Source organism: Sapajus apella, unplaced genomic scaffold (assembly GCF_009761245.1).
Source record: "Sapajus apella isolate SASKATOON/1434 unplaced genomic scaffold, GSC_monkey_1.0 scaffold12, whole genome shotgun sequence".
NCBI lineage: Eukaryota > Metazoa > Chordata > Mammalia > Primates > Cebidae > Sapajus > Sapajus apella.
The window spans coordinates 36,768,016-36,793,864 of NW_022436952.1; the positions used below are offsets into that span (position 1 = coordinate 36,768,016).

Here is a 25,849-nt window from a genome sequence, read left to right on the forward strand (position 1 = left end):
CATCCTCTTACATCAGTGAGGCTGTAAACAATTACAATAGTAACATCAAATATCACTGATCACCATAACAAATATAATGAAAACATCTAAAATAATATTACCAAAATGTAACACAGAGACATAAAGTCAGCATATGATGTTAGAAAAATGGCACTGCAAGACTTGCTTGACACAGGGTTCCCACAAACCTTCAGTTTGTAAACAATAATATCTACAACGTGCAATAAAGCAAAACACAATAAAACTTCGTAGGCCAGTACGTGAGATTTCTCTGTATTCTTTCTTTTTTTTTTCTTTGTAGAGATGAGGTCTCACTGTCACCCAGGCTGCAGTGCAGTGGCACCATCACAGCTCACTGCATCTTTGAACTCCTGGGCTTCCAGGGATCCCCCTGCCTCAGCCCCCAAGTAACTGGAATCACAAGCATAAGCCACCATATCTGATCTCTCTCTATTTCTTACAACTGCATGCAAACCTATAATTTACTCAAAACAAAAAGTTAAACATTTATAAAGTGATCAGCATACCGGTATAAATGACATTAGCAAAACCCCAATTCCAATCTAGACTGACTATAAAGCTACATACCTTTAGTATACAACTGTGAAGCAGCATTTAGAAAAACAGATAACCAGTCTGTAGAAATACATTTCTAACTAAATAAACTCAATGCATCAGCCTAGAAAGAAACGTACAATTACAAAGCCAAGCATTTCACATAAATCTTCAGAGTCAGCAAGGTACACTTCATCATTTCCATTATCTGCTTTCTATAAGATCTGATGATATAATAGCATTTCTCTTGATCTGTTCTCAACAGGTCAGAACTAAACTAGTGAATAAACTAGCCTAACTACTATAGTTAGAAAATAAACTCATTATGATTTGTACTCAGTGTTCCTGAGGAACTGGAGTTGAAATGGATGATGAGGAACAACTTTCTGTGTCATTACATATAAATAAAATTCTTTGAAGTTGTTTGTGGCACACAGATAGAATCCTTGTTCTATGTAATGAGTTCTTGCTTTTAGTACTCATTATGTAATGAGTACATACGTTTCAGGTATGCTTTCTGAAAACGACATTTTGAGCAACTTAAATCAGATTTTACATGTAATAAACCATTTTCTATTTACATAAATCAAATAAAGGTCTTGTAAATCAAACATGCCCCCATTTATTTCCCACTTTCTGCACAAAATTGGATTTTCATAGGTTTTCTTAAAAGGATAAATGGTCACTGAAATTGGTGACTTTATATATTTGAGACTTACAACTATCCTCAAATTACAGTAATTTTATAGCAATATGGAACTGTAAGTCAAAGAAAACAATGTTTGCTGGATTCACTTGAGAATGAAACCAACCGGCCAGGCACGAAGGCTCGCACCCATAATCCCGGCACTTTGGGAGGCTAAGGCGGATGGATCACCTGAGGTCAGAAGTTTGAGATCGGCCTGGCCAACATGGTGAAACGTCGTCTCTACTAAAAATACAAAAATTAGTTTGGCATGGTGGTAAGCACCTGTAATCCCAGCTACTTGGGAGACTGAGGCAGGAGAATCCTTCAGCCCGGAAGACAGAGGTTGCAGTGAGCCCGGTCACACCACTGCACCGCAGCCTGGGCGACAGAGCGAGACTCTGTTTCAAAAAAATAAAAGAAACAACCTAAAAAACCCCGAAAATTATAATCGCAAATATTCTACCCTATAGAGGAAGGGGTTTTTCTTTCCTTTAAGTCCCCTTACGCATTAGTTATCTTTCTTTTATCGAGTTTTAAAATATCCTCTAAAGCTTATTTCAAAATATACATGAGTCCATAAGAGTCTTCCTCACAGAAGGAATCTGTAATTTATAGGAAGACAATGCTGACACTAGCTTAACCACGCATTCAGCACACCACAGTTACAGTGAGTCACACAGGAATTCCACACATTCCCTACCCACTGTCATCCTTAGTTTACATAGTGGCATCAATAGAGAAAAGCCAGTGATTCCTAAATGTCTTCTCAGATTGCCCAGTCTCCAGGTCCTTACTCATTTGGCTAAGACCAGATAAAGCAAACAAACACCATTCATTAAAACGCATCCTGGACAGTGTAGACACAACAGAGTTTGTCCATAAAGATGACATCATCTGGTTAAAATTATATTTAAACATATTTTCCTTTAGGGTCTAAAATATATAATCAAGTAGAATGATCCTTCTTTGGCAAGTACTTGGTAACAGCCCAGAGGTGTTCTATAAAGTCATCTACAGTCTGTAATTAAGAAACAAATTTCTGTTTGTCTCAAAACCAATTTAAACTAGCTGAAAACAATAAGCTACATTTCATTACCAGTTACCGTCCTGAGGAATCACTAAAGCCATATCTATATAATTCTCTTTTTAAAAAACTAATTGATTTCCCCAGAGTGCACACTGCAGTGGCACACATTTCAAGAGCAAACGTGATTTCAAGCATATATCTTAAAACAATTTAAACTAACCCAATGTAAGAACTTGGCAAAATCACTTAGATAATATCTTCCTCTTTTAAAATGGTAGGAAAGTAACTAATAAGCAAATAAACAACGAAAAGAGGAAACAAGTAAGCAGGTACATAATAAATAATGAATGATAAGTAAAAACTTAAAAATCGATCCCTTTGTAAGCCACAAATGATGAGGTTTTCACGTTTACATCAAGCATTGTGGTGATGCAGTCTTTCACTTATAGTTAACCAGAGAGATCTCGAATGTCTGTGTCTTATTGCTACATTTCTTAATTTCTTCAATTATGTTAAGTGAATATAATTAAGCTGGAGTAGAATACATATATACTGTTTTAGTGCTAAGAGCTTTTTATTTTACAGAGAACATTTGGAAAATACAAAAAAACAAAGATGAAGGTAGAAACCAGCTGTAACCTCACTTCCATTAACATTGATATGGTGGCATATTTCCTTTCAGCATGGGTAGATGAAGGAATATCTTTATTTGCTTTTTTCATGGTTGTTTAACACAAACATTTTTGAAATCACCGCACGTTACCGGGAGACAGAAAATGAAGGGCTTGACAGACTCAGATCCTACTCAGTTCAAGGAGAAAATAAAAAAATAAAAGCTAAGCCATTAGCAGTGAGATCCTGGAAAATCACTTTTTCCTTTTTAAAAATGAATACAACTATTTTAGAGAAATTTTCGACATATGGAAACATTCAGTAGAAAGTACAGATTATATACCCTTTCTCCTCCACCTGTGATTACCTCTGCCTTAGTGTGGCACACGTGTTAAAACTGATGACCCAATACTGATACATTACTAACTAAATGCCATGCTTTAGAGTTGACTCTTTGCACTGCACAGTTGTGGGGGGTTTGTCATGGATCCATCCTTATCATACAGAATAGTTTTACTGCCCTAAGTAGCCTATGCTTCATCTAGTCATTTTTCCTCCCTTTCCCATCCTGAACCCCTGAGAATTGCTTATCTTTTAATTGTCTCTATAGTTTTGCCTTGTCCAGAATGTCATATAGTTAAAATTATACAGTATGTAGCCTTCAGAGACTGGCTTCTTTTATGCATTTAAAGCTCCCCCATGTCTTTTCCGGGTTTGACAGCTCATTTCTTTGCATCGCTGAATAATAGTCCACTGCATGGATGTACCATCATTTGTTTATCCATTCACTTATTTGAAGACATCTTGATTGCTTCCAACTTTTGACAATTATGAATAAAGCTGCTGTAAAACATTCATGTAGAGCTTTTTGTGTAGACGTAAATTTTCAACTCATTTAGGTAAATCACTAGGAGCATGACTGCTAGAACGTATGGTAAGACCATATTTAGCTTTTTAAGAAAACTGCCAAACTGTGTTCCAACATGGCTGTACCATTTTGCATTCCCAACAGCAATGAGCGAGAGTTCCTATTATTCCACTTCCTTCAGTGCTCCTTTTAATGTTGTCAATGTTTTGGATTTTAGCCATTCTAATAGCTGTGCAGTGGCGTCTCACTGTTGTTTTAATTTGCAGTACCCTAATGATACTTAATGATGTTAAATATCTTTTCACATGCTTAATTTACTGTCTGTATATCTTCTTTAAAGTGTCTGTTCAGATCTTTTGTCCACTTTAAATTGTTGAATTTTAAGAGTTCTTTGTATATTTTCATACAAGACCTTGTTCCTGGATTGAAAGATTTACGGTTGTTAAGACGGCAATTCTCCCCAAATGGATCTCTAGATTCAACATAATCTTATTTAAAATTTCAGCAGGCTTTTAAACAATCTGATATTAACATTTATATGGAAATGCAAAGGACCCAGAGGAGTCAAAATAACTTTGAAGATACAGAATAAAGTTGGAAGACTTACACACTACCTAGTTTCAACATTTATTATAAAGCTACAGTAACCAAAACGGGGTGCAACTGGAACAAGGATGGACCTATAGGTCAATGGGACAAAGTTCAGAAATAAACAAGTGTCCAATTAATTCTCTACAAAGATGTTAATATCTTTAAACAGATGCAACAGAGGAAAGGAGTCTTTTCAACAAATGGTACTGAAACAATCAGATATTCATAAATAAACTCTGACCCTTATCTTACACCCCACACAAATGTGAAGTCAAAGTGGATTATAAACCTAATGTTAAAGGTAAAACTGTATGACATTGGCTGCAGGTTTAAAAACAGACAAACAAAAAATCTGAAACTAAAACTCCTAAGAGAAAACAAAAGACAAAAATTTGTAACCCTAGCATAGCCAAGATTTCTTAAATAGGCCAAAAATACATGCATCAGAAAGCAAAAACTGATAAACTAGACTTCATCAAAATTAAAAACCTCTGCTCTTTTGAAAGTCGCCAGATGAAAATGAAAAGGAAGTCATAGGCCCAAAGAAAATACTTGCAAAACCTTTATCTGACAAAGCAATTATGTCCAGAGTACAGAAAGAAGCCATACAACGCAACAGAAAAAGAGAGACCCACAAAAAAAGGCAAAAGACTTGAACAAACACCCCTTACTGAAGAAGATATACAAATATCACAACAATCTGTGAGTTGTGAATAATAAAAAAATACACAAATGGTTAATAAGCGGTTGAAGGAATGCTAAACATCATCAGTCCCTAGAGAAATGCGAATCAAAATCACAATGAAAAACCATTACATTTCTACTAAAATGGCTACAATGGAAGGGCAAGTTGGTAAGAACTTAAAGCAATTTGAACTGTCAGACACGACTGACAGGAATGCAAAAACAGTACAACCACTTTGGAAAATCTTGACACTTTCTTATAAATTGGAACATAAACTTACCATACAACTCAACAATACAACTCCTAGTATTTACTCAAGAGCAATGGGAACATACGACCACACAAAGTTCTCTTTATGAACATTCAAAATAATTTTGTAACAGCCAAAAACTGAAAATAACCCAAATGTGCAAACCAATAGTTGAATGTATAAAGAAATTGTGGTGTATCATGCAATGGAAATTATTCAGCTATATAGAAAGAAATCAAATACTGACACTTAAGAAAAAGAATGAATCTTTAAGCACTATGCTGGCCGGGTGCAGTGGCTCATGCCTGTAATCCCAGCACTTTGGGAGGCCTAGGTGGGCAGATCACCTGAGGTCCAGAGTTTGAGACCAGCCTGACCAACAGGGGGAAACCCCATCTCTACTAAAAATACAGAATTAGCCAGGCATGGTGGTGCATGCCTGTAATCCCAGCTACTCGGGAGGCTGAGGCAGGAGAATCGCTTACACCTGGAGGCAGAGGTTGCGGTGAGCGGAGATTGGCCATGCCCTCCAGCCAGGGTAACAGGAGCGAGACTCCATCTCAAAAAACAAGCAAACAAACAAACAAACAAAAGAAAAGAAAGAAAGAAACACTATGCCAAGTGAAATAAGTGCAAATATGAATTCATTTGTATAAAATTCTGGAAAAGGTAAAACTAATCTATAATGATAGAAAACCAGTAAGCAGCTGCCCAGGACTGGGGGACAGGGACTGATTCCAAAGGGGCATAAGGAACTTTCTTGGGGTGATAGAAATGTTCTTTATCTTGACTGTAGTGGCAGTTAAAAGGGTCTATATATTTTTAAAGCATATCAAACTCTAAACTTAAAATGAATGCATTTTTACTATAAGTAAATCCTACCTCAGTAAACCTGATTTATGAGGAAAGAGAATGGTTGCATCAGGCTGACCCACGTGACCCTGAGCCCCACACTGCTCACTTTCTTTTGATTTTAAAATGAATGGCATTTTAAAAGATATCCATTTAATAATTTATCAGGAATGATACGGATTTAAGAAGAGAAGGCAGGAAGGCATGGTCATAAGGTCTGAGTTTTAACTTTTCAATCTTTTTCTATCTCTACTTGGTGAACACCTACTCATTCCTCAAGAACCAAATCAAATGTTTTATTTCTATAAAGCCCTTTCAGAAGCTTCAGCAGATTAATGACTCCCTTTTATGTGCTCCTCTAGTACTATGTCCATATCTTAATAAAGCACTTACTACTTTTCACCGTTAACTACCGATTCATGTTTCTTTTCTGCTCCCCCCCGCCCTGGCTGAGCTCACTGAAGACAGGGATGATGCCACTGTGCTTTACTCAACTTCTCTACCACCAGCACCCAAACAATACTTTCCACATCATAGATGCTCAACAAATGCTCGTTAAAACAACCAAAACTGGTAACCACAAATTACATGTGCATTTAGATAGCACAAGAAGAAACAGATGGAATGCAACTGAAATGTTATTGTCTCCACCAAAAAAAGGAGAAGTTTTTGAATAAATATTCATTATGCTGATATATAATAAGACTAATAAGAGTGATTTAAAAATAACTTGAGTTTTTTTTTTTTGAGACATAGTCTTGCTCTGTTACCCACAGTGACATACAGTGGTATGATCTCAGCTCACTGCAACTTCCACCTCCCAGGTTTCTGCCTGGAGTACTGTGTTTAAAAGGACTCCTAGGCCAGATCTTCAGGCACTCAGGAAAAAAACAAAGAAGTGAGAAAGGTTAAGCGGAGAAGCAGTAAAGTGTAGTGCCACAGTAGCCTAGGGTTTCAAGGAAAGATTATAACGTTAAGTCAGGGAGAGTACTAAGTCCTTGTTTTCAGTCTCAACAACTCAAATTCATCAGACGCTCTTTTCCATTCAGTATCATCCTGTCTCAGTTTCTCTCTGTATAGAACTGGCACACACGCCAGCCAGGCACAGTGGCTCATACCTGTAATCCTACAACTTTGGGAAGCTGAGGCAGGTGGATGGCTTGAGCTCAGGAGTTTGAGACCAGCCTGGCCAACATAGTGAAACCCTCTTTCTACTAAAAACACAAAAATTAGCCGGGTGTGGTGGCATGCATCTGTAATCCTAGCTATTCGGGAGCCTGAGGCAGGGGGAACCACTTGAGCCTGGGAGGTGGAGGCTGCGGCGAGCGGAGATCGCAACACTGCACTTCAGTCTGGGTGACAGAGTGAGACTCTATCTCATAAAAAAAAAAAAAAAAAAAAAAAGAACTGGTAGACACAAATAGATTCACAAGAATGTTGAAAGAAATGCATATAAAGTATATCATATAATAAAGTATATTATATGTAAAATTGAGACTTTATACTTTGATCAAACAAAAATGGAAAAATACCTTTTAAATTCCATCTTCTCATTTTTATAACCCTAAACAAATTATTAAAGATGTGTATACTTGAATTGTTTCATTTTCCTGTAAAATGAACCATATTAAACTCCTCAAGGATTTACTTTGAATAATTAAAGCAAATGCAAAACTTTCTGCAAAATTCATACAAAAGTTTGAATACGTGACGTGTTATGAAGTCACGAAATAAACAATATTTGTGTATTTAATAACTGGTAGTCTCTTCTCAGCATTGAATCATTCTTTTCAAAGGAAACTATTGCACTCCTGTTACATTATGAGGCAATAAATATAGAGACACTGATGCAATTTAATTTAATCAATATTTTGTGCTATAAGAATATGCTATCCCCTAAATTACTCTGTTCCCCAAGAATAGGTTAATATAATTTGGGATGCAAAATTTTTTTTATGGTGGTCTTTATCCAACACAAACAGAACTATACCAAAGCTATAAATATTACAAACTAAACATGCTCTAGAAGAGACTGCCCCCTTGTGTGTATCAATAACATCCAACAGATTCAAAAAACTAGTTCCACCACTGGGAGCACCCAGGCTTCTAAAAAGGTCTGGATATTTCTGTGTTTTGATTTCAACAGCTTATATTTAAAGTGATGACCTTTAAAGGAAAATAAATTGAACATTATGCTAAGCTTATAAAACATGATAATTTATGACACTCAGTAGCAAATATCAACATGATTCCTAACACTTAACTATCATGGATACAAGCTGCTCAAGTGCTTATAAGCTAAGTCCACAGAGATGAGTAATTTTCTCATCCTTAATTCTACAACAAAATACAAAGCCAAGAGCAAAGAAACCTGTACATTTCAGAGAAAAATAGAAAAAATAATGAAGCAGACTATGGTGGCTTGTTTTAAAATATATATATAGTTCACCCAGGTATTTAGGTATTTTCTTCTGAAATCTTGGAAAATAAAAACTTTTAAAAATTTGGTATACGGCCTAACGTCTCTTTATAAGACTTCTTCTCATATAAACAGAAACAGGCCATTCAAACATAGGTCATTACCAGCATTATTATTTTTACTAATAACCTGCAGGATTGGACAAAAGCTTTAGAGCCAGACTTGCTGAGGAAAAGAACACATTAAGGCAATAAAAAACATTAAGGTAACAAGTGATGTGAAATACTCAACAGCACAAGATCTTTTCTAATTATGGTCAGAACAGTTGAAATTCCTTTCTATTGAAAAGCCATTAGGAGAAGAAAATGAATTACCATGGGTAAAGCACTTACCATAATAAACATCATAAAATGTTTGTTATATAAGTAAATGAATTAATAAACATAGGAAACCACATAGTGCACATACATTCAACAATACCTACTTTCGAAGGTGGTCATGTTCTTTCAAAAATAGCTCAGTTCTTCTGTTGTTTACTCCAGATCCACTTTTATATGACCTAGGACAAAAGAGAAAATTTAAAAACATTTTTGGCAGAGAATGCACAATCAGATTAAGTGACTGACCCTAGTGATCTTGCAAGTAGAAAAACTGAGCCTCTCCCAAGTTTTGAACGAACAATGAAAGTACATAATCCTTTTCATTTCCCTCTGAACAATGTTATTTATTATAACTAGATAAATATTAATGCCTCTGTCTCTCTAATTTAGGCCTAACAGTTTACTGCTTTTCACCAAAGTAACTTAACATTCTGAAACAACCAACCAAAAAATCAACTTTTCCTTTACTTGCTATCTCTGATATCTTCATTTTTCTCCAAGTGGAAGTAAAGCTTACGACTGATTTAGTACATAGCACACAGGGTGGGAAAGCTGTTGAAAGGAAACGTTTTCCTTCACAATAATATATGTAATCCACCAACACCTAAGGAACACTGAAATCAAGCTAAAGATTTTCTCATTTTAGCACACTTAAGGATAATTGTTTTGGTCCTCAGTGTATTGAAGTTGACAAAAAAAACTATTCTTAGTACTACTATCAAAAATTTAATTTTTCTGTTTTCCACTAATAAAGTATCAGGAACAACTGGTTTTTTTTTTTTTTTTTGAGACATTAGAGTCTCATTTTGTTACCTAGACTGGAGTGCAGTGGCACAATCTCGGCTCACTGCTGCCTACTCAACCTCTCAGGTTCAAGCGATCCTTCTGCCTCAGCCCTGCAAGTAGGAGGAGCATGAAAACATGCCTGGCTAATTTTTGCATTTATTTATTTTTGAGACAAATTTTCACTCTGTCACCCAGGCTGGAATGCAGTGGTGCCATCTTGGCTCACTGCAGCCTCTGCCTCTTGGGTTCAAGTGATTCTTGTGCTTCAGCCTCCCAAGTAGCTGGGATTACAGGTGCCTGACACTATGCCAAGCGAAAATTTTTGTATTTTTAGTAGAGATGGGGTTTCACCATGTTGGCCGGGCTGGTCTTGAACTCCTGGACTCATGTGATCCACCTGCCTCAGCCTCCCAAAGTGCTGGGATTACAGGCGTGAGCCACTGTGCCTGGCCGCTCTTTTCACTTCTACCTTCTACTGTGATTAACTCAGAGTTGGTACTCAGGAGCTAGTTTAAGGAACAGATGGAACATATCTTTTACAGCCATTTTTCAAAAAGCAAGTTATTACAATGGGTTGCATTCTAGTGATCCCCACACATTGTATGTGGGGGGTGCTCAACGTCTACACATTAAAGGCCACCTCCTACACAGGTTCTCAATGCATTCCTCAAAATGTATATATAAATGGACTGTATGGAAATTGAACAAAAGACATACATGTCCTGAAGGAATAAAAATCTTATAACTGTGTTACTGTTACAACAAAATAAAGGATCTCCAGGAAAGTGCTTCTGAGAGTACACATAATCTATAGTTTACAATAAATGTATATCATAGTTTATAAAACATCACATAATTTATCACAAGTGAAATGATGGCGGGTATCATTAGATGCTCCAAACTGGAAAGTCTTCAGCTTCAATGAGATGCCCTGGAACTTAACTTTGTCATTAGTGTTCAGTTCTGACAAAATTTTCAAAAATGTGTATGAAATGCTAGAACAGATCATTAAAGGAGAGGTGAAGGGACAGAAGAAAAAAATATTTAAAATTATAGATTGAGATCAGTATAAGAAGGTTAGGAGTCGTTAAATAATTTAACATAAGGCTATGAGTCTGTATATATTACTGTTTGTAATACATAACTGTTGGGACACAGGACAGGAATAGGTGATAATCAGGAAGAGAAACATGAAGAGCTTCAGTTATTGATAATGTTAATTATTAAAAATTTTATTTTCTTTGAGCCACCTGCAGAGGATCGTAAAAGTAATGTTATAATTCTTAGGGTGGGTGGTAAGAGATCAGAGAACCATGAAGACATCCATCACCTAAGCAGGACTTTGAATTAAGACAGGAAAGTCAAGCCTGGCAGGAGCCAATGATAAAATAAGGGAAAGCATGAGATAAACATGGAAACGGGCCAGGCGCGGTGGCTCAAGCCTGTAATCCCAGCACTTTGGGAGGCCGAGGCGGGTGGATCACGAGGTCAAGAGATCGAGACCATCCTGGTCAATATGGTGAAACCCCGTCTCTACTAAAAAATACAAAAAATCAGCCGGGCATGGTGGCGCTTGCCTATAATCCCATCTACTCAGGAGGCTGAGGCAGGAGAATTGCCTGAACCCAGGAGGCGGAGGTTGCGGTGAGCCGAGATCGCGCCATTGCACTCCAGCCTGGGTAACAAGAGTGAAACTCTGTCTCAAAAAAAAAAAAACAAAAAAAAAAACAAAAAAAAAAACATGGAAACGTAGATTAGGATGACATTGCAGCAGCAGTCTTCAAAAGACAGTGAAATGGGAATTGGAAACCCTGAAATCTCAAGCGTGGTTCTGCCACTCAATTTGCAATTAACCATGAACATATCCTAAAGTCAAATTTGAATAAATATTCTACCAAATAATATAAAAGGCAACTTACTCAATATCTTTCCGTACTGATCCCATGAGATTCTCCCTTTCCCGTATTGCCATAAAGTTTGCTTTGGTTTTATGGAATTCATGTGTATAATCCTGTAATAAATAAATCAACATCCAGTCTCAACAAAAGCTAATTATGGATTTTCATCTCACTTAACCAGTTATGTACTGTCATCACACTGTAAATTTCTGTCCAGAAAACTGCTATTTAAGAAATCAAACTAACCAAAAGTAAAAATAACTTTATAATTACTTTCCTGAAGAGTGACCAATTTCTTTCAAATGAAAATAATTCAGTGCTAGGGAAACAGTGCCATTAAATCATTATCCTTTGTACCTCCTAGTACTTTATCCTATGAGGTGGAATTAGGAAGAAAAAAATTCTGAGATAAAATAACTTCAAATAGCCTATGAGAAAACCTGAGAGGCTCTTTCTACTTCATAGTACACATTAATAGAGTTTATTTTCTAATTTCATCATTTTGGAGCACTTATAATTCCTAATCAAAATGAACAGAATCAAGAAAATTGTAAGGAACAAAATAATCTTTAAACATTTCTTTCAATTATTTTTGTACTGTATTTTTAAGAGGTATTAACAATATTCAGAGATGTAGACAAAGAAGAAAATCAAATCTTGTCTCCCATGGAGTTCCTGCTGACTTTTAAAAGAACAAAACTAACACATAAACATGGAGGAGAAGGTTAAAAGAGCACCAGAAGAAATAAAGGTGAAATGAAGGAAAACAAAACATTCTGCTCCTTACCTCATAACTGTTATCATCATGTTGTATTTTCTTCCAGCTCTGTCACCCAGGCTGGAGTACAGTGGCACTATCTGAACTCACTGCAACTTTGACCACATGGGTTCAAGCAATTCTAGTGCCTCAGCCTCCCCAGCAGCTAGGACTACAGGAGCGTGCCACCACATCCAGCTAATTTTTGTATTTTTGGTAGAGATAGAGTTTCAATATGTTGGCCAGGCTGGTCTTGAACTTTTGACCTGCCTTGGCCTCCCAAAATGCTGGGATAACAGGTGTGAGCCACTGCACCTGGCCAGGAAATATGTTTTTACATATACAAGCTTATCTATTACTTCTTTCACTTTGTCATAATATACATTCTGATGTACACCCTGCTTTTTGTACTTCATAAAGTATCAAGCAATCTTTTAATATTGGGAAATAGAAACCTACATAATTCTTTTTAATATCTGCACAGAATATTATCTTATGACTATCACAATGTAATATATTCCCTACTGATAAACACTACAGTTGTTTTCTTTTTTTTGGCTATTAAAAATACTGTAAGAGTCAGGCACGGTGGCTCATGCCTATAATCCCAGTACTTTGGGAGGCTGAGGTGGGCGGGTCACTAGAGATCAGGAGTTTGAGGCCAGCATGGCCAACATGGTGAAACCCCATCTCTACTGAAATTACAAAAATTAGCCAGGGTGGTGGCACCCACCTTTAGTCCCAGCCACTTCATTCGGGAGGCTGAGGCAGGAGAATCGCTTGAACCCGGGCGGCAGAGGTTGCAGTGAGTTTACACCACCGTACTACAGCCTGGACAACAGTGCGAGACTCTTGTCTCAAAGAAACAAGGTTATTTAAAGAGTAAATGTCTTATCAAGTTCAACAGAGCTTAAAAAAAAAAAAAAGGAGTAAATGCTTAGGAACAGAATAACTGGATCAAAGAATCTTACATTTAAATTTTGGTATTGCTAAACTGTCTTCTACACACATTACATCAATCTAGTTCCCACAAGCAATATATGAGTGCCCTTTTTTTATTTTTCTCTTGCCCATAATGGGTTATAAATGTTTTAATACTTGCTAATCTGACAGGTGAAAAATCACCTCTTTCAGAGTTCTGTATTTTTACTTGGAAATATTACTGAAAATGTTTTTATAATTTTGGCCACTCATTTTTTTTTGTAAGCAAGTTTATATCCTTTGTCCATTTTCCTATTTTTTTTTTCTGATTTCTATTATTTCTCTGTGTAGTAAACAAATTAGTCATTTGTTACGGTTTCCAGTATCAAGTCTTATTTATAAAGTCCTTTCCACTCAAAAATTTATAAATTTCACCCATGCTTTATGATTTCTTTTTCTACTTACTTCTTGGATCCACTTGGAATTTATTCTGGATATGAGGATTGAGATAGAATTTTTTTTTCAGTCCTTCAATAATTAGCCAATGGTTATAGTTCCATTTATTTTATAATTTCTCTTTGTCCCACTGATTTTAAACAACGTCTTTATCAGAAGCTAAAAATTTCCATACGTAATTGGGTCTACATATGAACTCTAATCTGTTTAATCATTTTTATTTTTTTTTTCTCTAGAATAAAATTGGCTTAATTATTCCAGTTTTTTTAACAGATTTTAAGATCTGGTAGAACTAGGAACCCTCTACCGCTTATCTTCATTTTCAGGTTGTTTTTTCTTGACTGTTCTTGTATGTCTATGATTCCAAATGAACTTCAGTGTCATTCTGTCATTTTCTCTTTTTAATTAAACAAACAACAATACAACCCTGCTATTTCCATCGGGATGTCATTCAATTTAGAGAAAAGTCTTCCCATCTAAAAATGGAGTGATTCTTTCCTTTACTTAAATCTTATTCTCTATGTCCCTCAGTAGAATTTTGCACATACAAATCCTATATATTTCTTATTTAATTTATACATACTTTTTAGTTTCTTCCATTATATTTTCTAACAGGTTATCATTTGCATGTAGGAAAACTATTTGCTTTTATGTATTCATTTTGTAATCTACCATCCTACTGAACTTAATTGTTTCTAACTTTTTATCAGTTAATTTTCTTGGGTGTACTAGACCTATAATTTTATCCTGCTACCTCATAGAAATTTTGCCCTTTCCTTTCCAATACTTATATCTTTTTTTCCCCCCTTTTTTTTTGAGACAGAGTCTTACTCTGTCAACTAGGCTGGAGTGCAGAGGCACAATCTCAGCTCACTGCAACCTCCACCTCCTGGGTTCAAGTGATTCTCCTGCCTCAGCCTCCCAAATACTGTAGCTGGGATAACAGGCATCTACCACCACACCTGGCTAATTTTTGTATTTTTAGTAGAGACGGGGTTTCACCACGTTGGCCAGGCTGGTCTCAAACTCCTGACCTCAAATGGTCTGCCCACCTCAGACTCCCAAAGTGCTGGGATTATAAGCAGGAGCCACCATGCCCTACCTACATCTCATTTCTTTTTACTATCTAATTGTACCATCAAGAACTTGAAAAACAATGTTACACATTTGCAGTGATCATGGGTATCCCTGTCTTGATTTTTTCTTCAATGGGAATGTTTTTATTGCTTTACCTTTAAACACAATGCTAGCTTTTAATCCAATATACACATTTTTGTATGTATTAAAGTATCTTTCTATTCCTACTTTTTTTTTTTTGAGATGGAGTCTCTCTCTTGTTGCCCAGACTGGAGTGCAGTGGCACAATCTTGGCTCACTGAAACCTCCACCTCCCGGGGTTCAAGCTTCCCTGCCTCTTGAGTAGCTGGGATTACAGGCACACACTTCCATGCCTAGCTAATTTTTGCACTTTTAGTAGAGACAGGATTTTGCCATGTTGGCCAGGCTAGTCTCGAACTCTTGACCACAGGTGACCCACCTGCCTCAGCCTCCCAAAGTGATGGGATCACAGGTGTGAGCCACCGTGCCCGGCCACCTATTCTTACTTTTAAAAAGAGTTTTTAAAATTAGAAATAGTTGCTGAATTTCCTCAATATCAAAAATATTTGCGGCTGGGGACAGTGGCTCATGCTTGTAATTCTAGCTTGTAATTCTGGAACAGCCGGGGCAACACAGCAAAACCTCGTGAACACAGGAGTTACAGACCAGCCTGGGCAACATGGCAAGGCCCTATCTCTGCAAAAAACTTTTAAAAAATTAGCCAGGCATGGTGGCATGTGCTTGTGGTCCCAGTTGTTCGGGAGGCTTAGGTAGGAAGATTGCTCGAGCTTGGGAGGTTGAGGCTGCAGTGAGCTGTGACTGCACTACTGTGCTCCAGCCTGGGTGACAGAGTAAGACCCTAGCTGAAAAAAAAAAAAAAAACTTGCCCTCCTGTCTGTACTACTGTATTTTTAACATATCCTCCATTTCAATCTTTAAGAGTTTATTTCATTTTTTTGGTACATACACATTTAATGTTTTCTCAAACAATATACTAAATATAGTAAATCATTCCCCCTCCATATTATCTTCAAAGCCAGATGAAAGTATACTCTAACCCACCAAGTTATTGCCTATACATGACCATTGACTATTTCACTGTTACAGCTAGACAGCTAGGTCTCCCAGAGTGGAAGTATATGTACCCAGTGATGAATATTACTCAACTTCACCAGGAAAAACCAAGAGCTATTAAATATTTTCTGAATTTTATAATACTGACCAAAAAATTTTAAAAAAGTAAAACAAGTCCCCATAGCATGGCATTTATTTTCTCAGATTTTTCCTCTTTGTCCTTTTAAATACATGTGCACGTATCTCCATACCTCGTGATCCACCCACCTCAGCCTCCCAAAGTGTTGGGATTACAGGCGTGGGTCATCACGGACATATCTTATGCAGGGATTAAAACAAAACAAAACAAAACACCAAACTCTGTGGTAACAGAAAAGTCCTGAGCCCGATATATTACCTGCAGTATGTCTCTATGTCGCTGTAATGTATGCATCAGGGCCGCATTCAAGGAGGGGACACCAGCACTGTTGGTATATTCTGCCATTTTATCATTTACCCCTGTAAGCTAGAAAGAAAGGAGAAAAAAAACAAACAAAATATTTTACAATGCACTATAAACAGCTACAAGCAAATTATTTGCCTATATGCCCTTCTGGCTGATGGCAAAACAAAATGAAACAAAAAACAAGATAGCAAGTAACGATTCAGCATTTCCCCCACATAATCCATAGAAACCAAAATAACACCATATGACCTGAGAATGGCTGTCATCAAAATTTGAGTGGCCTGGGGAGGCACACATCTTGAATGGAATGGATAACTTCAATAAATATGTCTGTCTCAATATAATCTAATACCCTATCTAACAAGTACACGGTTATTTGCAAAATAGCCATTTAACAGAAAGCACTTACCCTTGCCAAAAGTTGTTCAATCTCAATTGCCATTGTCTCAAACATTCTGTCTTGGCTTGATCCATTTAAAAGGGGTGTTGTATCAGAACTAAAAAGAAGTTCAGTTAAAGAGGATCCATTACTCAAATACAGTCCTTTAAAACATACTTAAAATAAGGTAGTTAATAGGAGCCATAAAAGGAATTACGCATTATGTTACAGGGTCTGTGAGAAGCAATCTTTTACATTTTTACCCCGAAGGAATTACGGTTCCTTCAACCTTAAGTTCTCTCTTCTTTCCTTTACTGTTACCAAGAGGAAGTAAAATCGAGATTTAAATGATCCACAGATTGGGTAACAAGCTATTGAATACTCAGAAACTGGCTTTAAATCCAATATATACAGCCATGTCCTGCATGCTTTGGTACTAATCTTCCACATTTCCACTTATAATATGCAATAATCTTTTTGTTTTGTAAAATTGTGTTAAATTGCCTTTTCAAATCTGAATAGTCAAAAATCGATCTTTTTACAAGTGAAACTTATGTCTGACAGATTCAAATTCTAAACCCACCCGTCCTCAGTGTTTCTTTTGCCTTTTCCAAAACACCACTAACCTTCATCAGATTAGGTATGTATTAGCATATGACGAGCAGCTTAATATAGACCTAAGTTATACTGGATACAGATAAATGCCCAGGCAATTGACTATGCTCTCCAATCTTACCAAAAAATTTGTCCTGCCCTGTGGAGATGCCTGGGTGTGGCAAATGAAAAAGATTAAATAAATGTTCTGTAGACTACTAGTATAAATCTTCCCTTACCAGATATATGAGAAAGAACAACAGACCAATAGAATTAAAGCTTCATAAGGGGAGAAAAAATTGTCTCTGCCTTATTCATAGACATATGCCTAGCACCTAGTACACAGCCTGGCATATAGTAGGTGCTCATTAAATGTTTGTTGAATGAATGAATGAGAGAGTAATCCCTACTACTGGTTATTCCATACTCATTATATTCATATATTCAGCAGGACAGTATAAGAGTAAAGGTAAATGGCCAAAAACTAATTCTTCACAGTATTAGGATTCAGTTAAATTGAATTCATCTTATAGGTGGGTAATGATACATAGACCTTGATACAGAAAGTTAAAAAAAAAAAAAAAAAAAAAGAAAAAGAAAAAGAAAAAGCTTCCTGTAATAAACAGTATTCTAGTTATTGCTTAGTTGACTCATTGTGACATGTTTCCAACCTGGGCATCAAACAAAACCTTACACATCAAATCTTCATCCTCATGGCCTTAGGTTTTTTAATAAAAGGGGAGTTAGGCTAATGTAATTTTACAAAGCCAGTTCCAGTTTGTAGCAGAATTTCTTAGGAAATGTTTTCAAGATAGCTTTTCCTTTAGAGGAGTAACAAAAAAAAATGTATTAGTTCAGGAAGCACACAGAACATAGAAAGTGCATAGAAAGAACATTCTTCATTCTCTTGACTTGCTAAATAAAGCCAAGCCCAGAGCAATGCAATCTATTTGACGTGTTAGTAATTTATTTTTAAATCCTAGAGTCAATGTTGGCCCTGCTGCCTTCACAACCAATGAGCCCTTATGAAAAAGAAACAGTACTTTGGCTATAGTGTTGAGTTCACTTTTTGTTCGAACGTACACAATATAGTAGGGTTTAGAGTGTGGGCTCCAGAGATAGACCTGGATTCAAATCCAAGCTCAGATTTTGTTGTTTTTATTAGCTGACAAATATCCCGCTCACTTTTAAACTTTGAAAAAGTATGTAAAGTCATTGTGGATTAACAACAATTCTGATACCAGCAATTTCACTGCTAGGTATATAGAAACATTCTGTGTAAAAATGTTCCCAGCAGCATTTACAGAAAGCTCTTACATAACATATAATGAACACTCTATGTCAGCTATCAAAATTATTATTAATTAGCAAAAACTAGAAACAATGTCCATCACCAAATGGTTAAAGTGTGATACAGTCACATAATACTACATATGAATTACAAATGAATATACCAGAATTAAATGAATCCATAGCTGAATCTCAAAATGTTAAAGAAAAAAACCCATTGCAAAATAAATATACTATACATATATACTACATAACAGGATACTACGAATTGCTCAGAAATACAAATATGCAGTAAGAATATATGTTGATTATGGTGTGGGAGGAAGCGGAGTGCCATAAGGGACTTCAGTGAAATGAGTAATGATCATAATGATCACATTTTTAAAATGGGAGATTTGTAACTGTCTTAAGTATCTCCTAACATTTTTAAAAAATTTGTTATTATTATTATTTTTTAATGGAGTTTTGCTCGTTGCCCAGGCTGGAGTGCGATGGCACAATCTTGGCTCACTGCAATCTCTGCCTCCCAGGTTCAAGTGATTCTCCTGCCTCAGCCTCCTAAGTAGCTGGGATTACAGGCATGCACTGCCACGTCCAGCTAATTTTTTGTATTTTTAGTTTCGCCAAGCCAGTCTCAAACTCCCAACCTCAGGTGTTCTGCCCGCCTCAGCATTCCAAAAGCGCTGGGATTACAGGTGTGAGCTATCGCGCCTGGCATTTTTTGTTATTTCTATTTTTCTATTTTTTTTAGAGACAGGGTTTCACCATGTTGCCCAGGCTCGTCTTGAACTCCTGGGCTCAACTGATTTACCTTTCTCAGCCTCCCAAAGTGCTGGGATTACAGGTGTGATCCACTGTGCCTGGCCACTCCTAATATTTTTTGAAAACAAGTGGATGACTTAAAGTGAGCATAAGCTTCAAAGATAAGAATGTATTTTCCATACATTCAATATAGTAATATACTAGTTTCTCAAAAAAGTACCAAAATTAAAAATAGTTTTGATAATTAATAGCAAGGATACACACTGCATCAGACACATTCTAATAGAATAAACACCAGAATAGCAATATGTATACTTGGCACCTGGGTAGATCCGCAGGTTCATTTAGTAATTGGAAAACACAAGAAATACATATCACATATACAAATCAGCCACCTTTTCCTACACTGGCTGAACGCTCACATTTTTTATATAAACTTATTCTTAAGTTCCAGCAGGATTCTCCTGACACTGCAACAATCTTTGTCTAAGGATTTCAAATAAATGCTAGTCTCAAGAATTCAGAAGAATTTTAATAAGTCACTAAAAAATGAAACAATCAATGACAAAACAAAACACCAAAAATTCACCAACAGACCAACTTACAGAAGTCATATATTTTAGTTTATTTTTTATTGCTTTAAAAACATAGCTAAGGCATAAGAGACAGAATCTGGTAGTACCTATACCTGTCGCGTCTTCCATCTCGGCCACTGCTATGACTGTAACTTGTACATAGTTTGCTGAAGGAAACTAGTTTCAGGTCAAGTTCATTTTCCAGTTGTCGAGCCTGTTTCCTGAGATCTTTAACAAAATTATAACAGAAAATCATTAGACACAAAAAGTCCATCAACAGACACAAAAATCACGAGACTATTTTCAAGAAAACAAACTATGAAAATGATCATATACTGATCTCGTTACCCCCATAAAGAAAAGTGTCGAAAGAAGGAAACCAATGACTTGCCCAGCAAAGCAAATTAGTCACTTATAAACTTCAGAGGGGGCAAGAAGGGAAGTAGCAATGGGAGATGCAACTTTGCAGCTTTACTCCAAAAATGGCTAGAAAACAAATGTCCTGCCCTTCCTGAAACTACTTGTATAGCAATAACTTATTGTATAGCAATAACTAAAATTCCATAATTTATTCCATAATTCCAAAAACTTACTGTATAGTAATAACTAAAATTCCATAATTCAGAGAAAACAAGAAGAGAATACAAATCACAAAGGAACTAAAAATATGGTTTCTGACCAGCGTATCAACTTACCAATTAATATTACAAGAAAAAAGCATTACTCTTTTGAAAGGGATTTTGCTTTTAATGTTCAAGCTTTATCAGACTTATTAACTTCTTTTCATAATAGCAAAATGACTTATCTTTTTTTTTTTTTTTAGATGGAGTCTCCTTCTGTCACCCAGGCTGGAGTGAAGAGGCATGATCTTGGCTCACTGCAGACTCCACCTCCTGGGTTCAAGCAATTCTCCTGCCTCAGCCTCCCAAGTTGCTGAGACTACAGGCAGACACCACCACACCTGGCTAATTTTTGTATTTTTAGTAGACACAGGGTTTCACCATGTTGGCCAGGATGGTATCAATCTCCTGACCTCAACTGATCTGCCCACCTTGACCTCCCAAAGTGCTGGGATTACAGGTATAAGCCACCATGTTTCCTGGCCCAAAATGACTTCTCAATTGAACATAAAGAGAAAAAAGTTACACAAAAATTGTCTTTTTCTTTTTTTGTTATTAGAAAAGGGGTCTCACAATGTTGCCCAGACTGGTCTCAAACTCCCAACCTCGAGGGATCCTCCTATGTGGGACTCCCAAAGTGATTACAGGCATGAGCCACCGTGCCTGGCCAAAAACTTACTGAAAGTAATTTGGAGGGCTAAAAGTAACCATAAACAATGTGCTACCAACAAGGACTAATATGAGTATGACAGAAATAAGTACATAAGTTTTAATAGCAGAAGCAAACAAGGAAGCAAGCAGAAAAATTGGTTTAGCAGTCTGGCATTTAAGGGGTTGCGTGAGAGAAGCCACAGTCTGGACATCCACACACAGATAAAAGTGTTCTCATTCATGGCAAAGTGAAAGTTAAAATAAAAGGGCAGAAGTACCAGAAGTAACGGTATAAGAATCTCTCTTTCGGGGATAAAGAATACAAAACATTATTTCAATATGCTTTTCAACCAGAAATGAAAAGTGCAGTTAATATAGTGGAGCATATTTGCCCAGAGACCAAATGCCAGTTTGAATCTCAGCACAGCCACCTACTGACTCTAAGATTTGTCGACAACCTACTTAACCTATGAACTTCAGCTTCTTGTTTTTTAAACCCCTACCTTCAGTATTCAATCTTAGTAATCATATGCTTAAAGCAGCTGGCACAGAGTAGGTTGTCAGTAATGAGCAGCTGTAACATTATAGCATGGTGCTTCAAAAAAATCACAGTCTAATGACTAATAATAAAGGTATCAGTAGCCACTTCTACATAATTTTAAAATGTTTTCTAGTGGTCGGGCCCAGTGGCTCATGCCTGTAATCCCAACACTTTGGGAGTCCGAGGCAGGTGGATCACGAGGTCAGCAGATCGGGAACATACTGGCCAATATGGTGAAACCCCATCTCTACTAAAAATACAAAAATTAGCCAGGGGCGGTGGCGCATCCCTGTAGTCCCAGCTACTCAGCAGGCTGAAGCAGGTGAATCACTTGAACCCAGGAGGTGGAGGCTGCAGTGAGCCGAGATCATGCCACTACACTGCAGCCTGGGGCGACAGAGCCAGACTCTGTCTCAAAAAAAAAAAAAAGTTTTCTAGCCAGTACACACATTTCAAATGAGCAGTGAAACACATGTTTTAAACTATAAGCACACTTTTCTGTGATTGGAATAATTGTCTTCTCTAGTAGAAAACATAAGTAAAAGTATATTGAAAGTATGACAGGCCAATCTGGATAAATTTAGAATGAAGTTTCTTAGACCAAGTGGCTGACAGTGACAATATTGTGATTTTTAGAGGCTTCCGTGGATACCAACAGGAACAGGGCAAAGGAATTTGGAAAGTAGTTTCTATGCTGCAGTAAAGCAAAGAGATCATTGAGAGAAAAAGGTGAGCTTTCTCTGTTCTTGTTGATCATCATGGTCCAGGAATGAGCTTTATGTAAGCTCACTTTATCGGACTCTATTTTCAGGAATTAAATGAATGCATCTGTCAAATCACAAGAAGGTTTTCTTGGTGGGAGAAGTATAGCAAATCTAACTGCAATCCACACAAGCTCTCTCAACTTTTTCAATAAAACCGATTCTAGGCTCCAGAGCAGAAGAGTAAGTTATTTTCTCTCCCTTCAAACACCCAATCCTGGCAGCCCCCAGCCTCTAGTTGTCATAGGGACCCAGTAGGAGACATTCTGTTCATACTTCCTCCGACCGAACGGAATGCAAGTTCCTCCTTTCTCTTTTCCCACTCAGTTTTCCAATAGTGACCTCAACTCCAAGGCGCCGACTCCTCCAGTCTCCTGGGCTCTGGATCTTCTCCCTCAACATTCGTTTCCTCTCAGAGTTCGTACCCCAAGCCCCTTCGTCCGAATTCCATTACTCCCTCAGTACAGTTCTACCAGGCGATTCAGGTCCCTCTTCCTCTACATCCCCGCCCTGTCCACTCTGCCCAAGCCCTGCCCCACGTCCCGCTCACACGGCCCGGCCCGGCCAGGCCAGCCCTCCTGCCCCAGACCGTTCAGACTTCTCAGTCCCCAGGCCCCGGGGCTCCCACTTAGGCAAGCCCGGCTGCTCAGCTCGGCCACTCCTGGGGTCTGGTTCTTTCCTCTGCTGCTTTTCCCAACATCCGTCCTCACTCAGACCCTCTCACCCTCGTGGGACGCGCCCGGAGGCCTTCTCGCCCTTACCTTCCCAGTAATTGCTGCTTCCTGCCGCCATCTTTGTTGTCCAACGTCAGCCGGGATAGGGGAGCAGAGGCGCCGCAGGCCAGAAAGTCACCACCGCGCCTGTTTCCGCCCCGAGCGCCAGGGCCGATGGGATGCGAGCCTCCGCGGACACTGCCACCTGCTGATCAATTCGTTATCTTACAGCTTTTAAGTAGCGAGAGATCAAAAACTTCAGCTTTGGCTCCTGACGCTCCCTGAATGTCTTTCGTTCCCACTTTCTGCGCCCCAGTTCGCGGCTTATCCTTTCTCTCAGCAGATGTCTACTTCACTGGAAGGGGAATCATCCTCAGGCAACTTTCTCAGTTTCCCTCACCTTATCTCTAATGTGTATCCTCAGGCAATTTCTTCCTGTCTCAGAGACAGAGACTCTCTTCCCAGAGCCGTTTTCTTCTTCCTCCCTCCCTGTGCTCCATCATCCAGGCTCTCTGGCATATGCACGCGTCTCGCCTGGGCTTTGCTTGTGTCCACAGTAGTTCTAGTTCCAGCCCTTTTTCCTTGCCAGCCACCGCATCTAGAGAGAGGGAGCTGACTGCGTCCACGTGCTCTCCGCCTGGGCGGAGGTTGAGGGCTGTCCAAACCCATACTTTATAGATACAGAAATTATCGCAGTCTGCTGGTACTGACATTTTACCTTTTCTGGTGAAGTGTAGAAACTTTAATTCCTGTAAAGTCCTTTCTCCTACTCATTTATAATATAGTTGTTTTTAAGTATTTCCTCTGCATTCATTGAGAGAACCACATCAGTCTAGGTTATAATATTTGCTTCAACTGCCAGGCGTAAGTTAGAGAATTCAAGGGAAGAGGAAAGCTTAGTTGATTTATGCATATTTTACTCTTCTCTCTTCCTAGTGTCCCAAGATTCCTTTTTTGTTTTTTATCGTTTCCTTTCTGTTTCAAGAATTTCCCTCCGCCATTTTTTTTTTTTTTTTTTTTTTAAAGACTAGGTCAGCTGGTGACAAATTCCATTAGTTTTTTTCTTCATCTATGAATGTCTTGATTTCCCTTCATTCTTGGAGGATAGGATATTGTTGCCAGATATCGAATCTGGAGTTGACAATTTCTTTTTTCAACACTTGAAAAATGTGCCAATTCTGGCCTCCATAGTTTCAGGTAAGAAATTGGCTACCATTTGAATTGTTTTTCCACAGTAGCTAAAGTATCTTTTCTCTCTCGCTGCTTTCAAGAACTTTTCTTTACTTTTCAGAAGTTGTGATGTGCCTTGGCATAGATTTCTTTGGATTTATTCTGTTTGGGATATCCTCAGCTTCTTGATTCCTAGATTTATGTCTTGTGCCAAATCTGGGGGATTCTCAGCAGTTGTTTCTTCCAATACTTTTTCTATCTCATACTGTTTTTCTTCTTGTTCTGGGAGTCTGATGATGTGAATGTTAGATCTCATGTTAATGTCCCACATAGCTCTGAGGCTATGCTAATTTGTTTTCAATCTATTTTCCATCATTCAGATTTGGTAATAAATGCTATTCTGTATTTGCTGACAGGAAAGTATGTCTTTCCTCTGTTCCCTGCATTCTGCCGTTGAGCCCATTTGTTGAGTTCATGTCAATTATTGCATTTTTTTAGATCTAAAATTCTGTTCAGTTCCCCATTATATCTTCTGTTTCTTTGCTGAGACTCTTTTTTATCATTTGTTCTGTTTGTGATTGCTCACTGAAGTATTTTTATTATAGCTGCTTTAAAGTCCTTGTCGGATAATTCCAACATCTGTGTCATCTTGATGTTGGGGTCTGTGGTCTTTTTTTCACGCAAGTCGAAATTTTCTGGGCTATTGGAATGATGATTTTAAAAATTGTATCCTGATGTTTTAGGTATTCGTTATGAGATTCTGGATCTTACGTAAGTCTTCTGTTTAAACAGACTTCCTCTGACACTAGGCTGGTGGGGGACATAGGGGAATGCTTGCTACTTCCAGATGGAAGTTCAGCCTCTCCCTTGGCCTTCATTGATTCCCTAGGCAAGAGGTGCCTTGTTGCTGCTCCCCATGTGGTCCCCACTGCCACCACGGCAGGGAGCCTCTTTACTGCTGTGCAATGGACAAGAAGTCCAAGTGGAGAGGTGGGGGATGCTTCATTACAGCTGGTGAGTGTGGAAGCCTAGCCTCCTTGCTCAGCCTTTGCTGGCAAGGAGGGGTGAAGATAGGCCTCAGTTTTTTCTGTGGCATTTGCCTGGAGTGGTGAAATTATTATCTAAAAGTATTCTGTCTTGTTAGGACACCTGTTTCCTGGTCCCTCATCTCGAGAGAGAAGGCTTTCCATTTTCCTTTGGGCTTTTCTTGTCTGTACCCTTTGGCATTTCTGGGTTGCCAGCCTCTCCAGCACCCATTATAGGACATAGGAAACAAAAGGGAAACCCAGCGAACTCACCTTCATGTTCTTTGCATCCCGAGATCCCTAGCTGGTCTGTCTTCTTCTTTCCACCTTTTTGAGTCTTTTAAAAAATATATATAATGTATGATTTTTTTTTTTTTTTGCTGTTCTTAGTTCTTAGAATAGAAAG

General features: G+C 37.9%; 1 protein-coding gene across 4 annotated transcripts in view; it reads right to left on the reverse strand.

Annotated features, from left to right (window-relative positions):
• GOSR1 (golgi SNAP receptor complex member 1) overlaps positions 1–23,403 on the reverse strand; it is a 37,745-nt gene extending 14,342 nt beyond the window's left edge. For 2 of the 4 annotated variants that reach the window (XM_032280978.1, XM_032280980.1), the window contains exons 1-6: positions 23,297–23,403; positions 20,070–20,190; positions 16,772–16,859; positions 16,315–16,422; positions 11,633–11,724; positions 9,032–9,106 (exon numbers count right to left, since the gene is read on the reverse strand). In XM_032280978.1, the coding sequence (XP_032136869.1) occupies positions 9,032–9,106; positions 11,633–11,724; positions 16,315–16,422; positions 16,772–16,859; positions 20,070–20,190; positions 23,297–23,327 (515 nt within the window). In that variant the 5' untranslated portion in view covers positions 23,328–23,403. Of the gene's footprint in view, positions 1–9,031; positions 9,107–11,632; positions 11,725–16,314; positions 16,423–16,771; positions 16,860–20,069; positions 20,191–23,259 lie in introns of all 4 variants that reach the window. The other 2 variants (XM_032280981.1, XM_032280979.1) reach the window with 2 other exon arrangements.
• Positions 23,404–25,849: the final 2,446 nt, after the last annotated feature.